The 16,529-nt window shown below is 40.3% G+C and overlaps 1 protein-coding gene across 3 annotated transcripts in view; it reads right to left on the bottom strand.

Annotated features, from left to right (window-relative positions):
• Positions 1 to 5,186: 5,186 nt before the first annotated feature.
• LOC139754112 (uncharacterized) overlaps positions 5,187 to 16,529 on the bottom strand; it is a 33,580-nt gene continuing 22,237 nt past the window's right edge. Inside the window, exons 3-6 of one of the 3 annotated variants that reach the window (XM_071671198.1) lie at positions 15,765 to 15,926; positions 15,132 to 15,212; positions 8,405 to 8,534; positions 5,187 to 7,604 (exon numbers count right to left, since the gene is read on the bottom strand). In XM_071671198.1, the coding sequence (XP_071527299.1) occupies positions 8,454 to 8,534; positions 15,132 to 15,212; positions 15,765 to 15,926 (324 nt within the window). In that variant the 3' untranslated portion in view covers positions 5,187 to 7,604; positions 8,405 to 8,453. Of the gene's footprint in view, positions 8,535 to 15,131; positions 15,213 to 15,764; positions 15,927 to 16,529 lie in introns of all 3 variants that reach the window. The other 2 variants (XM_071671197.1, XM_071671199.1) reach the window with 2 other exon arrangements.

Genomic DNA, 16,529 nt, shown 5'->3' with positions numbered 1-16,529 from the left:
ATCCGTGGTGTGGAAAGAGGAGCCGCCATTATCTGGGTGGGTTTGAGGGTATAGCAGTGCTGACGGTTCTTTACGGATCCGAAGCACGGGCTTCAGATATTAGTACTAGATGAGAGGAGTATGGTTGACAGAGTTGGAGACGGCGTGTACTGAGATGGGTTGGATATATGGAAAGAATGAGTGAGGAGAGGTTGGCATAGAGTATAAGTGTGTTAGAAGAGGGAAGACCTTATCATGGAAATATGCAATGAATAAGTTTTTGAATTATCGGAGCTTGAACATGTAGGCGGATGTAAGATGTGAGCTGGATAGAGTCAGTATTACACAGTGGTCGACGTACTGTCAACAGACTGAACCAGGACATCTGAAGCGTCCGGGGGAAACCATGGAAAGGTCTGAGGGGGCCTGGTTGGGGATAGGGAGGTTGTGGTTTCCGTGTGATACACATGACAGCTATAGAGAACGGATGCGAGTGAATGAGGTCGTTTCTTCGTCTGTTCCTGGCAGTACCTCGCTACCGTTTCTGTTCGTAATGCTACCTAACGAAGATAAGCGAGGCGGATGGTTAGTGGAAAACAGATAATTGCAAATACAGTAGGAACAGACAAGAAAGAAACAACTAAAACAATGTAGGAAACTGACCCGCAAAGAAAAATGAAAGGCCTTAAAAAATAAAAAAAAATAGAATGCAGCTTTGTAGAAATGATTCAGGTGTCACTTCAGTTGCCAGGGAGGGCCAGGCAGACAATAATGACATCTTAGGAATAAAAACAATATTGTAGCAAAACCCGCTATATTCATGAGCCAGGGCGTCAGGCTGTGATGTTACGTTCGGCATATTACCTCAATGTGGTGGACTGAGGCGCGGTACCGGTAATGGCTGGGAAAACCATCCAGAGGTACGCGAACACAGCCATGATTGTGCCTCAGCTTCACTTTTCTCTCAGGGAAGTAACTCTACCACACGCCGTTTTGTAAACAAATGGCGTCCTAGCTACGTCTCTTCACTGTATATCTGCTGACTTGTATTTCTTTCTTGTATCTCCCCTGATGATGTGATTATTACGCGAAAGTGCACTTTGGAACTTAATGTGTTTCATTTTCCCCGTGGACTCATAGGAATACACTTGATCATGCACAAAATTGTGATCCTAGTATATATATATATATATATATATATATATATATATATATATATATATATATATATATATATATATATTTCTTTCATACTATTCGCCATTTCCCGCGTTAGCAAGGTAGCGTTAAGAACAGAGAACTGGGCCTCTGAGGGAATATCCTCACCTGGCCTCGTTCTCTGTTCCTTCTTTTGGAAAATTAAAAAAAACGAGAGGGGAGGATTTCCAGCCCCCCGCTCCCTCCCCTTTTAGTCTCCTACGACACGCAGGGAATACGTGGGAAGTATTCTTTCTCCCCTATATATATATATATATATATATATATATATATATATATATATATATATATATATATATACATATATAGTGTGTGTGTGTGTGCGTGATCAGAACTACCTGACCCTTGAAGTAATAATGTATAACCTCTTTATATATATATATATATATATATATATATATATATATATATATATATATATATATATATATATACACACACACACACACACACACACACACAGAGAGAGGTTATACATTATAACTTCAAGGGTCAGGTAGTTCTGATAACACATACCTAGGACGCCCAAAATGGGAGGAAAGATGTTTCTCTTGTGAAGATAAACAGCGGCGAGAATGTAACAATGACGATGCTAGCATTCACTGTCGATCCTCTGAACAGCCTAGTCCATAAACTGCCTCAGGTGGCGGACATCAAGGTCTGCGACCAAGGTCAACATCCTAAGCGCTCAAACCAGTTGATCCTGCACTAAAACAGGCGCCAGAGTGAGCGAAGGTATAAGACACGAGATATTTCAAACAGCGAGTATACGTTTCAAAACCGATAATGTGTTACAGGTGTCAGAGGTTTAGCCCTTTGTGAGAACCAGGTGCATGCACATTTACGGAGAGATGTGGGGTTGAATCTAAGCAAAACAAAACGGAACATCGTACGGAAAAAGGTGTTAGGCGGTGCAGGCCGTACGTCCCAGCTGTTAGTCTTTATGATTGGAACCAGAACTTTTCATTGAGGCCTAGAGCGATGCTTCAGAGAGAGCGAAACTCCATGAGACAGTTCATCCTTGTTTCAGGATCCTTGAATTTTGAGCTAGCTCATTCTACGCCAGCAGCTTCATGTGGACTCACAAAATCTACAAGAGTTCCCCCTTCTTCCAATGATAGAAAAGAAGATGCAGGAAAACATTCCCACGGAAATCAGTAGAGATTGACAAACCCATTTAACGAAACAGGTGGAAAAGCCCCCTCGTGAGGAAAATGTCAGTATGTGGAGAAAATCAGAAGAACGAGAAATATATATATATAAAATGTCAACTAAGGAAATTCATTATTGGTGATCAGAAGCCATCTACAGAAAATAGCAATGCAGAAGACAACGTTAATCAAAAAGTCAACGAAGGCACACAGTCCGCAGCAATGAAATTTAGACACACGAACACAAACCCACACACACCTGGTATACAGTATTCAACATCCTTGTCTCTTAAGTATAAAACAGAACAACAAACTTTGCGAACGCAGACAATAAACAACACTCATCGACCTGGTACAAACGATCCGACGACCTTCACCTCATTCAAGTGCAAATGGATTTCAGACATTCGTCTCAGGTGTCAACAGAACCGTCACCGACAATGATGGATGACGAATGAGTGGACGAGTTCATAGGGGTTAGAGAGTTAAAAGATCATATATAATCACTACCTTTGGATCCCTCTTTCAAACTGATGAACGACAAGATTCAACATATTTACGAACTGACAGTAATTGTATGATTTGTTATTGAATGAACATTTATCCTCTACCTGTAATTGTACAATGTGCGTTTGTTTCGAAAAATTCTGTTCTCTTGTAACTGTATAACAGTCTACTTACATGGTCATACAAATGTTTGCATTGCTTTGAACGGATTCGAAACACGCTGCTTATAACTGTATACAAAACTCGTCTCGTATCTATTCCAGTAAAACTGCCTTGATATCAATTGATCGTAATAAAACAAATCTGTTGATTGTGTCTTTATGAGACTTGCTATTAATGTACATACCTCATCATTGGTTCAGACGAGTTCGAAACAAGCTGCACGTCCTAAAAAAAATATCTGATTTTATATGCGTTTGTTTTAGTACATCCCTTTTCTGATTACACGAACTTGAGATGAATTGAATCCTTTCTCTCACGTAAAAAATATCACTTATTATCTCTTCATTGCATTCTATCCTTATAGATATCTTGTTATATTTGTAAATTCCGATAATTGATTAATAGCTATAGCTATCGCTCCTGTGAATATTTTGCTTATCTTGTTAACAAGTAACTGCTGTGAGGTTTAACGTGCAGTGTCTATGTATTATTCTAGACTGCATGTCGATTAAAAGTCCTCTTTATGTAATCACACAACTGAACACTAAAATTTTTTCTGTAAGGAAGCAATTCATCATATTTCACACAACACGCACATCCACCTTCACGAGTCCACATAGCAGTTACACCGTACCCTAAGCATACATACCCAACCTAAGCCAGTCCCGGCATACCCGAGAACGGACTGTCATGGACAAAAGCGCGTGCCAGGTTTAAGCCTAGGCGAATCTTTACACACACACAAACAAACAAACAACGCCGCCTGTTACTTTACGCCATGTCCTTACGTGATGCTAATACAGTTAGACCAACGCCCGCCATTTCCTCAGCTGCCCACGCACTGTCGCTACCCAACACAAGGTTAGACCTAAATCATTGTTTATACACGTTATAATCTTCTAAATAACTGTTCTTAAACTTACCTGTACATCTATACGTAACGACTGTTGCCATCCGCCTTGCAGGATCCAGGTCCTTGAAGTACAGCTACTTGGGGATATTCCTTATCAGTGTGGTCACTCACTACACAAGAAAAAACTATAAAATCCAGGCGACGGCCTGTGAGCTGAGCCTGAGTGTTTACCTCAATCGGAAGGATTCCAGCAAGAAAGACAGAATAGAGAAGAAGCATAACAGTGACATATATATACGTATGTATCTTATAAGTGTGAAGGCCACGTAAACAACGCCATCTATAAATGCGCGACTTTGCTAAAAAAAAAAATGACCACCATAGAAAATGGTCTTATTTTAGGGATGCCTATCATAAACATCGTGTCTTCTAAGAGGTTATTGGTTATGATAAATTCTGTAAAAGGTAGAACTTAACCCATGTTATAATGTTTTTTTCTTTCGTTTATATGTCATCTCCTCGTACTTCGTAATGGATGATTTACACAACTTATCCCCGAAATTTTCATTGTTGTGTTTCTTTCCCACACACTTTTCAATTGAAGATTTTGAACTTTCGAGTGGGAAGAAATGAATAAAGAAAAAATTGTAGTCACTAATTCTTGCTAGAAATACTAGATATCAATTCTCGTCTTTATAGCAATTATGAAACAGCTCTACGAGTCTATGCATGCCAAGGGTCATTTAACTGGTGCTTGCAAGCATGAGAGGGTCCTCGTGATCTTACACAATGCTTTTCAACATTAATGAAAACAATTCCTACAAGTATCGGACTGAGAACCCGTGACCTATAGAAAAAGAGAAATGATAGTCCACGAGACTTATGGAATTTGATATAACATTTAATTCTATCTATCACTTCATTATTTGATCTATTTGGTCCTGAGTCAATGAATTTATACGTAGTCATACCCATCATAACTATTACATGACTTACCTACTGAACTGCACCTATAGGAGACCTATAAACTTAGTCTTTAATTTTTTTCTTGTTTTTTGTAGCATATGAAAACCCTTAGCCATGATATGAACGTCTCTCATACAGTCAGCTAAATGTAATTGGCATAATTAGTAGCACGACTTGACTACAATGATCCCAATTTGTGTATGTGTGGCCAGGTTTATGGGAATTATGAAATCGTCCACTTTATTTTCCTTGTATGTTAAATATGACCCAGGGGAAATACTGGACAGGAAATTATGAGGTGATGCTTTTCTTTCATACGTCCGTATGCTAAGGTAAATGACACACATGAATTGAATTCACATGATAATCTATTTTTCAGAAAAAAAAATATATATATATGGCATATTGCATTTTAGCGACATTTCAGGAAATACATTTGAGACACCTTGTTGCTCCACATGAGCTGAATAAAGTAGTTAAGTAGTAGCCAATAGTGACACTGACGAACATAATGAGTCACATAGGGACGCACCATGCCAGTGAGGGTTAGTGTCGTAAGCCAAACATATAATCAACTGACATATGGACATGGCAGGTTAAACAGATAAGACAGTTTGTCATATCTAAGGATAAACAACAGCGCAAGAGTTACACACTAAATAAAAGATATTTGATAATTACCAAATTCCCCTCAAGAAGATTATAATTTACTATCAAAAGCAAGATAAACAGATTACGAAAAATTCCACATTAATGGATCATCACATTGCTGCTGGTGACTGATGAACACATACATGCAAACTGATCCTTAAATGATTCATAGTTGGAATTGCACCAGTCGCCTAGTTCACTTTAGGCCGAGTACTAGTTTCCATTGGCTCTAACAACTTTTTTCGTAGTTACGTTGTGTGTTGAAGCCTACAGACGTGTGACCGGTATAATATACAACATGCAAAGTCATAGATGTTGCAGACTTGTTCTTCGATGGATTAGCCTATTACGTCAGAGGCTTAGAAAGATTTTAGAGCTGTACGCTGGGAAACAGATTTAACGTCAGGGCTTAAAGAATCATATATATATATATATATATATATATATATATATATATATATATATATATATATATATATATATATATATATATATATATATATATATATATATATATATATATATATATATATATATATATATATATGTGAAGTATCTCAGTACATCCCAAGGTATAGAGGAACCAATCAAAGATTTGTTTTAAGATGGCTTCGGCGTCAATAAACCTCCATTTCTTATTTTCTTTTCTTTCAAACCTTTCAACAAGAGGAAAATGGAGAATTACTGCACATTTATGGATGAAAATCTAATTCCAATCATCTTACCCGAGTAGTTACATGATGATTTCTTAGAAGATTCTGCTTTTGCATTATCTCCTATGGTACTTCTTTCACGAAGAGACAAGTAATAAATATATGCAAGATTCCTACGAATAACAACCATCACAGATTTATAGACAACTTATATGAAACTGAAGTCTACATATCTCCCCCTTTTATCATCTGCTTAACTACACTATTGTTGAGACTCAATGTACAGCATTAAAGACGTAGCTGAAGCAGATTTACCTTGGAATGTAATACTATGGAAATGCAAAGTTGTCCTCTAGCATATATGCAGCATTTTCTGGTTTAGGGTAATGGGTCAGTATAACTTTATCACCCTAAACCCCAGCGTACAGCGCAACGCCAGGCCTTAACACAATGCAGGAGTCATTGACGAGGAGGATGAGAGTTCTGAATGTCTGCCAAGAGCAGAGCGGGACATCACACGGCCCCGCGCCCACCCGGAGCCGCGCAAAAGCTCAAACCAAATGATCAACTGATGAGGTGGATAATGGCTCAATTTGAGTGCAGAAACAAATAATTTTCGTATCCACTCTTCCCATATATATATACCCAGTTCTTTATGAGACAAAATGTATCTAGATATTATCTTTTTAAGATGGGCTATAACTTAGCCCGGCAATGTTATGCGCCAGTTATCAATGTGAAAGATTCGATAGGTCCAAGCCTAGTAGGATCCGTCGTATTACGATAGCCCGTTCTCTGGGTTATGGGTAATATCTTTAAGCTTTTGATGCATCAAATCACTTGATCAAATGGTTAAAGATAATGTTTATGTACAGTGATACAAAGTGCAACACTTGTTGACTATGTTACATAAATATAATATATGACTTTGGGCTTAAATTTAAATATTAGCCTATTACAAAAACAATATGAGTAACTCGATATAACTAACCAGGTGAGTCTTGTATTTGTGCTCAGCTAAGATGCGACTATGATCTTGTATGAGAAATAACTCGGGTACTATAGTGTTAACACCAAAGTACATGAGTTATTGTACCCATTCTCCTCCACTTTCAGTACCTCATATAATTCTTATCATTTACATACAAAGGACAATTAATCCCTATCAGTCCTAGTGACTGCTGAGCACAGATAAACCACGAGGCAATGACCATTGGAAATCTAATATTTCAAAGAATTTCCAGTCAGTATAGCCTATAATCTATCATTTTCTTTTTGGTCTGACCCACATTCTTAACCTTGTCTTTCAATTTTGTAAATTACAGTTAGTATATATCGTCAACTCATATCCATTGTTTACCAGTTCATCCACCAGTAAACATACATGTTTATATAATTATTTTTCGCCTCTTGTTTTATTTACTTCTTGTAGGCGTTGTCGAAACCGGGTGGGAAGAGGCGTTGCTGGAGGAGAGATTAGAGAAGATTACGTGACTGGCTTTGGGGTCTTACGCTGTGATTTGACATATAGACACATATAGTGAGGTCTGATAAGAGAGCATGCACCAAATACACTTGATATCAAACCATTATTCTTCTATGTAGTTCCTGTGTGTGGTTCCGAAAGCCATATGGTTAAATCCACAGTTACAGGCTACCATGTAAAATTCCTCTCGGCCATTTGCTACATTACACTAACATAACTAAATATTAGGAATCGCTTGCACAACTTCTGATACCTGTAATGCAATGATTCACTTGACCTTACTGTCTGTGATACTCAAATAAGTTATTTATTACGTGGGGAAAATTATGATAAGTGTGGAACGAGTTCTTACAGGCATCCATAAACCTTACAAACGACTCACTGAAGTGTTGTTTGGGAAACCACTACAAGCGTCCTCCAAGAGCACCAAGCTCAGGCCGTGTGGGAAACACTGCACCAGCTTATCAACACTCAGAGTTGTGGTCCACTGTGACTATCTACTACGAATTTCTTCATGATTTAACCTGTGATAGTTATAAAATGTAATTTTATACATGTCCTTAACATCTCATAGAGAACATTCTTTAATGTCTAAATTTGTTTCTTTGGAAATTCTCACAACAATCACATAGGTTCTGAGTGATGACCAACTAGTCGAGATTCTCCCAGTCGCCTGGTATTCAGTTCTTACGAGAGAAGTCTTCTACTATTACCCATATCTGAGAGTTACTTCTCCCGCGTTAAAACTGTTTCTTGTACGTGAGGGACATGAGTTAACCTGTGTCCGATGGCAGAATGGGTGGGTGGGGGCCAGGAATTAGTGTGCCTTAAACACTGTTGTTAGGCTTGTGTGATGACGTCTGGACCAGCTCCTCCTCCTCCTCAGCGTCATCGCTCACCTTTCGCATCTGTAATATTAGTTCAACGGAGGTCATAGGGGGCAAGGCCCTACCTGGGTCAAGCAGAGGTCATGCAGATGTATCAGGACAAGTATATCAAAGGTAAGTCAAGTGGTAGAGGTAAGGTCATGACAAGAAAGTCATTCAGACGTGAATGCAAGACTTTATACAGATTCAAGGGTAACTATGTGTCTGGGGTGACTTAGGTCTGTTCATGTTGTGTCTGGGATGACTTAGGTCTGTTCAGGTTGTGTCTGGGGTGACTTAGGTCTGTTCAGGTTGTATCTGGGATGACAGGTCTGTTCAGGTAGTCCTGGGTTGATGACAACCTGTTGATAAAGATTCGGATCAGGGCTCAGGGTTCGGTATGTAGTAGATAATGGTACCGAGACTGGTCATGTGAGTTTAAAAGTGCTTCAGAATCGATCTCGAGTCCAAGATGAGGTAAGGTGAGTCACCAAGTGATGTAGTATATAAGGAAGGGTCAGGAGGTAAATGAGTGTATCATATCGACTCAGGAGGTCGTATGGTATATCAGGAGTATATCAGTTAGGTCAGCAGATGATGGGGTATATCAAGTTGGGTTCAGCAGGCAATAAGGTATACTCTATATCAAGTGGGGTTCGGCAGGTGCTAAGGTATACATTATATCAAGTTGGGTCAGCAGTGATGAGGTATATTGTATCAAGGTGGGTCAGCAGTCAAGTATTGTTCACTATACTCAGTACGTTGAGAGTGACGTCAGCTGATGATGAATCGAGTGACGCGTATCTTTTTTTTCTCGTCAGTGACGTGGTCTGCATGATGTCAGCGATCTGGCTACGCTGATGCCAGGGGCTTGCCCGATGTGACGACCTTTGAGGTCTGTGGTGTGTGCGTGTGTGACCCAACCCAGCTCACCACGCTCCTGTGTTCATCATATGTACATCTCAAACCTTTTCAGTCACCCCCATTGACCATGATGGTGCGACCCTTGAGCACTGCAATACGACTACTTGAGCACGACCGTACGACCCATAGGTATAATGGCACGACCTCTATAAAACAAGGGTCATCATACCCAGGGGTCGTGCTCAAGGATCGACCGCCGTGCTTGAGGGACGTACCGTCGTGCTCATGGGGGTCAGAAAGCAACAGTGGGTAGCGTATATCAATGAGTAGTGTAAGATGTTTGGTCAAAGGAATAAAATCATGACTTACTGTACTTAAAGAAACGTTATATCTTAAAAAAGAAATAACTTAGCATATCAAGAACGAGTCATTACTAGACTCACTGAATTAAATTTACAGTGTGGTACCCCTGACGATCCATAAGAGGAGCAGTTTTGTACTGTTCAAGATTATGATATGAAGACAGTAAGTACAGCTTTTTGTTTATGTACCATGTTGATGTGCCCAGGGAGTAAGCATTGGCTGTTGAAGCTGATGGAATATATATATATATATATATATATATATATATATATATATATATATATATATATATATATATATATATATATATATATATATATATATATATATATATATATATAATGTTACGAATGTGCATGAAGATATGAATAACACTTCTTGGAAGATATGGTTTCGTTGTTCCAAAACCGTTTCAGCAGATCACAGGCCTTTCCCAGCTGGTACTGAGAGAGAGAGAGAGAGAGAGAGAGAGAGAGAGAGAGAGAGAGAGAGAGAGAGAGAGAGAGAGAGAGAGAGAGAGAGAGAGAGAGAGAGAGAGAGAGAGAGAGAGAGAGAAATACTTTGTTGTAACCACGCATGCGTCTTAAACCACCCTATGAAATGATCGAAATGGGGGGGTTGCCCTGCAGAGTATTATTTTTTTTCCCTTCAGTCTACCCGACCGTTAAGATTATTCTTCAAACGTTTTCTATACATACTTTCTGAAGAGAGAATGAGTAGATTATGGCATCAAATATTACAATCTTTTCGTTTATATTTCTAAGCAATGTTTCCTTATCATGGCAAGTATATAAACAAACGAAGAGAAACCGTTTACTATGTGCATGAAATCAATAAACATCTGCTAAAGAAAATGCGTGAAAATTCTAAGGATTTCTCTCCCACTACCGCAGCGGTACAATGCAATTTATACTCCTTGACATCTTTGGGATAACTAAGCTCCTAAGTATGTACGGCCTTAATGACCCTGGAAGTTGATATACCTAAAGCCCAAACAACCAACCAACCAGCTCCTAAATACTCTTAACTACTTGTTTTTCTCGTAAGGGTTAACGGTGGTCGTGGCCTTTGGCAGCTTTCGGTCATAGAGAAAGCCAATGAACTGCAAGGACGACTACTGCTGAAAGATGCGAGACGCAAAGGACGTGAGGAAATGAGAAGAAGATCTGTGTTCAACGAATGCCGGGAAAAGTCATTAAGGCATGAAGAGGAAGGTTGATGATAGAGCAGTGACTTTACAGCGGCGGTAGTCAGCTTTAGGATAGCTCTGGTCATTTCTGAAATTATGACAATATATATATATATATATATATATATATATATATATATATATATATATATATATATATATATATATATATATATATATATATATATATACTATATATATTAATTGTCTGTACCAGGTGAGGAGGTCCCATACTTACTTAGAACGGCTTTGGAACAATAAATTTTTCACCAAGAAGTAATCTTATATATATATATATATATATATATATATATATATATATATATATATATATATATATATATATATATCAAATGGTGTGTATTGTAAGCAAGTATTAATTATGACGAGTGGTCCTTCCCAAAGCCCTTGGTAGTGTTTTGTGTCCAACTTTTTTTTTCCCAGACATAAAAGGTGGAAAAAGCAAATGTGATGCCAAGCGAAGAACAAAGATGCTTTCCACTGGGGAAAAAATAAGAAGGAACTAGGTCCTGGAATAGATAAAATGAAATATTAAAGAGCAGGGTGGTACATAGGATAATGGGAAAAACTGAAACAATATAAGAGAACTGCTAATACAACATGACATATTTGAAAACAAATGACACCAAATGATATATTAGAGAAAGGCTGAAATGTCATGATACTGTGGCGTGAGTTTACAAACGTCACTTCACAAAGTCCTGCATCATCACTGTGACAATTGTGGTGATATCTAACTCACAGTCAACGTTAGAACACCTGGCTAACTTTCATCATAACTCATCAAGTTACCTGACGTTTGACCTCTTCCTGTGATCTTATGTTACCTAACCACTCATAAGACGAGTGCCGGAACGGGTACATGACCCTGATCTTCATAACGGGAGGTCTATCCGGAACTCAAGCGTATTGAGTTACCTACCACACCGCCGTTAACGACAAATGCCTACTGGTCGAGGTTGTAGTCGGTAGATCAAGTAATCCACTTAACTCAGGCCACAAGAACGCCTCCCTGGCACCTGAAAACGTCTCGGCCATTGGCCTTCTGACTCATCACTCTCTCCAACGGGATACCCGAGGAGGTCTTCCCCAGTGGCTCCCTCCTTCAGCAGCTGCCCCAGGTTACTCCATTTCCTTATGGGACCTTGGCGATGCCTCGTCACTTGCAGCACCGACACAAACCAGACAGCTGTGCTTACCCTTCCAGCTATGAAATTTTCATTAAGCCACCTCCCTCCTGCCGCACCGCCAACGAAGCCAAAGGACTAATGCACAACCTGGGGACCTTGGCACACCACCTATCCTGCAGCTGCTCCACGAGACCCAAGCCATAATGCACTCTTCTCATTGGTCACCTGCTTCACCTCCTACACCGGCACCAGCGCCACGGGATCGAGGTAGTTTATACAAGCCTATTCAAGAACCAAACGGGGAAACACGTGTGACACCAGTGGTCATTGATGGTGTTAGTGTGGCGTGGTAGGCAAGTCATTACGATGGATACTGCGTAGTGGACCTCCAGCTGTGAAGGTTAGATCTTGTTGAGTGGGTTAGCCAGGGTGACCAGGGGTGATGATATAAGGTGCCTGATGAGCTGCTGAGAGAAGGGCCTGGGGTACGATGGTGACTGTGAGAGTGATTTCAAAACGCCAGGTCGCTGCTGTCAGACACAAAAACAGGACTTTGTAGAGTGACACTAGCAAATTCTACTGCTACACTAGAGTAAGGAACATCTGACAACACATATCAAAGAACATCTGACAAGACATAATAGAACAGATGGCACAGCCTGGTATACTAAAGAACAGCTAACACATAATGTACCATGGGGCAGCTGACACAACAGAACATATTCAAGAACAATAAACTAAGTGATAGAAAATTTATGACATACGTGACACAAATCTGAGAACTAATAACACAACTCATGTTATGTGGTACAACACATGTTAGGCAGGTGTCAACACACGTTATAAAACACGGGACACTACAAAAACATGTTAGAAAACATGATTATAAAAGATATTTTAAATGATAACACATCACAACATACTGAACAAAATGCCACATAGCACATGCATGAGAACAGACAGAAAACAAACAGTACAAGAACAGTTGACACAACACATGTACAAGAACAGTTGACACAACACATGTACAAGAACAGTTGACACAACACATGTACAAGAACAGTTGACACAACACATGTACAAGAACAGTTGACACAACACATGTACAAGAACAGCGGATACAACATTTACAAAAGAAATAATAATTAAATCGTAAGGAAACAGGTGACACAAAACATCAGAGAACAAATGACACAACACATGGAAGAGAACGAGTGACACGACACGACACAACACTCGTTAGAGAACAGGTGACAAAACACATCAAAGCACTAGCGACACAACTCGTCAGAGAACAGGTGACACAACACAAGTAAGAGAACAGGTGACACTACACAAGAGAACAGGTGACAACACAAGAGAACAGGTGACACAGCACAAGTAAGAGAACAGGTGACACAACACAAGTAAGAGAACAGGTGACACAACACAAGTAAGAGAACAGGTGACACAAGAGAACAGGTGGCACAACACAAGAGAACAGGTGACGCAAAAACACAAGAGAACAGGTGACACAACACAAGTAACAAGAAAATGACAATATTTGAGACAACATATGTTAGGATACAAGTGACACAACACAACACACTCGGCAAAAGATGACGTGGCTGACAATACCAAGGGTCTGCCACGACGCTAGTGAAGGATAGGATTGTCAAGGACACGTGTGGCTGTCGGGACATGATGGGTAGCAAGAAGGAAAGGTGGTAGGTGTACTGGAGGAGAAAAGACAAAACGAAAACGAAAAAAAAAAGGGGAACGTATTTGATTTTCAGATGGGGCGTGTATGGAAGGACATGTTGGATGATGTTCTGAATGGGTGGAAGGTTATGTAACATCCCTGTCGACGTCTTTATATGAACAGAAATATTCAACATCTGAAATTATATCCAGGACGTTGGATGTTACGTAGATCATAACAAAACGTTTGACTGCTGTATACAATTTGCTGTTTGAAGACAGTAGGGATACAGTGCAATGGGGGTTCATCAGGGTAGATATAGTGCAGTATATTCAGATGTCTGGAATATACTGTTTTATGGAAGTTTGAGAACCAGAAGACATATGGATGTGGGTCAGGAAAAGTTATTTGAAGTTAACGATCGTTTGGCAAGCGTTGTATGAGACAGTTGTGGAAGGAGTAGGGTTCATTACCTAGTTGGTAAGACGATACGACCCTTGAACACTGTGACACTATGACCCATGGGTATAGGTGTCATGATCTTTGATACTTTACACCTCAAGGGTGAGGTCAAAGAGAAACGCCAACATACCAATGAGTCGTTCTGTTGGGCTCAAGGGTCGTACCGTTGAGTCTAAGGATTTGAAATAATAAATCATCACAAGAGAAAAAAAAAACTTTCTATATTAGTTACCGTTAATATTGTTACTGAACACTCACTACTTTGAAGATATTTTAGTTGAAAAATCTTTCAGTAAAAACTGTCCATTAGAATGTTTGAGGCGCAGTTATTAATAAAGCTCAATTATTTGCTCTCTTTTTCTTGCGCTACGTCCATGAATAAGATGGTTCTTATGATTCATCTATTTCTTAAACCAACGAAAACACTTGAAGTAATTAACATGTTATGAGGATCGTGTTGGTGTCGAATATTTACAAGGGAAGGTAAGGGTAGAATGCTGGAGGTATGGGTGGGAGTAGGGAGGTGGTGGTGGTGCTTGTGGGTGTGTGGTGTGACTGCAAAAGACAGAAATGTGGGGACAGAGTGAGCTATGAGCGTGACGGGGGATATTGTAAGCGTGATGGGGACAAGTCTTGGTATGGGATGAGACTAGAAGTGACGGGGGCGAGTACTGGAGAGAAGGGGTGGACCAAGTACTGGAGGCAAGGGGTGGACCAAGTACTGAAGGCAAGGGGTGGACCAAGTACTGGAGGGAAGGGTTGGACCAAGTACTGGAGGCAAGGGGTGGACCAAGTACTGGAGGGGAGGGGTGGACCAAGTACTGGAGGGAAGGGACAAGTATGGGGCCGCTAGGAAACAAGTATGCATAGGAGGGGACAAGTGTGCGTGGGAGGAGGGACACAGTGTGGGCGTAGGGAAATGGTCATACCAGGATGCGACTCTTCTCCTTGCAGGCGAATTCACTCTCGTCCACGTCGTTGTAGCAGTCGCTCTTGTAGTCCTCGGGCAACTGTTGGAGGCAAGCGTATGTTATCAGGCCATTAGGGCGAAATGACTCCTTATACTACACTCAAGTACGTCTGTGCTTGTTTCTCTGTATATTTTTCCGGGTGTACGTGTGTGCGTGTGTGTGTTTATGTCTTTCTGTTGCCCACTAGAGCTGACTGCTGTCATGAAGGTCTGCTCCCATCCCATCCGTCATTAACCTGTGTACTCTGCAAATCATTTATATTTCCATATACATTATAACAATATCACCAATGCACAGTCAACTAGTTTATAACGGGAAAAAGCACAATTAGAAATCATAAATCTATCTGCCTTAAAGTCTTAGGTGTAAATTTGATCACTGCTGAAAACCTATTCCAGCGAGTTGTATGCACTCGTCTCTGTACTCTGCTTTACCCTTAGATAGCCTGGTATGAAGGAAGACACAGGCAACCTTCGCCAGGTACAGGAGAGCCAGAATATCCACAACAAAAATAGATCTATGACGTGAAGCTGAACGTCTTCCTCTCCGTCCTACTACCTCACCTGGTGCAAGACACTCCCAACGACTTACCCCTTTGCCGTCGAACTCGCAGAGCTTATTGAGAGGCCTGGATCGGACGAACATCTTCTCGAAGGAGGTGGGCTTGTCGATGGGGCAGTAGAAGACGTCGGGCGTCTTCTTGTCGAACACGATCGACTTCCGCATCATGTTGCTGGCCAGCGCCAACCCGACCTGCCAAACAACCTCATGAGAGCTTACTGAAGAACATTTCACGACACGGGCGACGCTACAACCACGTAGCGGCCTCTGCTAGAATGCAACAACACTATATAGTTACAACAGCCATTGTAATACAATACTGCAACTCAGATAACACTATTGGATTACAAAACTGCTATAAGGCCTCTTTATGTTTTAGCTGTACTATGAACATCGTCTGTATGTGATAATGAGTTTCATATGAGTTCGTCTTATAATCTAGGGCCTTCCCCCCTCAGTTACCTAGTAGTCTGGTTCTGATAAATACTTGAGCATGAATAAGCTGTTTAATTCCTCGGTGGAGCCATAATTAACCTTGGAAAAACTGAATGGGTCGTCACAGATATAAGGTTGAGAAACACTAAATTAGCTCATCTGTCGCGTATAGCAAGTATTCTGAGCTCTTAAATGTGGAGGAATGTAAACAAAGGGTACGCTAGCTCCGTCGTGACTAATTTTGCTACACAATAGTCATGCTGTTGACCCAAGTTTACCACAGTCGTCCTGAAGGGAGTTCAATGCAGATCTCACGAGCTTTTCAGGTCACCAGCTGCAGTTGTCACTAACCATTGAGGT

The sequence above is a fragment of the Panulirus ornatus genome, chromosome 16 (assembly GCF_036320965.1).
Source record: "Panulirus ornatus isolate Po-2019 chromosome 16, ASM3632096v1, whole genome shotgun sequence".
Classification (NCBI taxonomy): Eukaryota; Metazoa; Arthropoda; class Malacostraca; order Decapoda; family Palinuridae; genus Panulirus; species Panulirus ornatus.
This window is presented reverse-complemented; position numbering and strand designations above follow the sequence as displayed.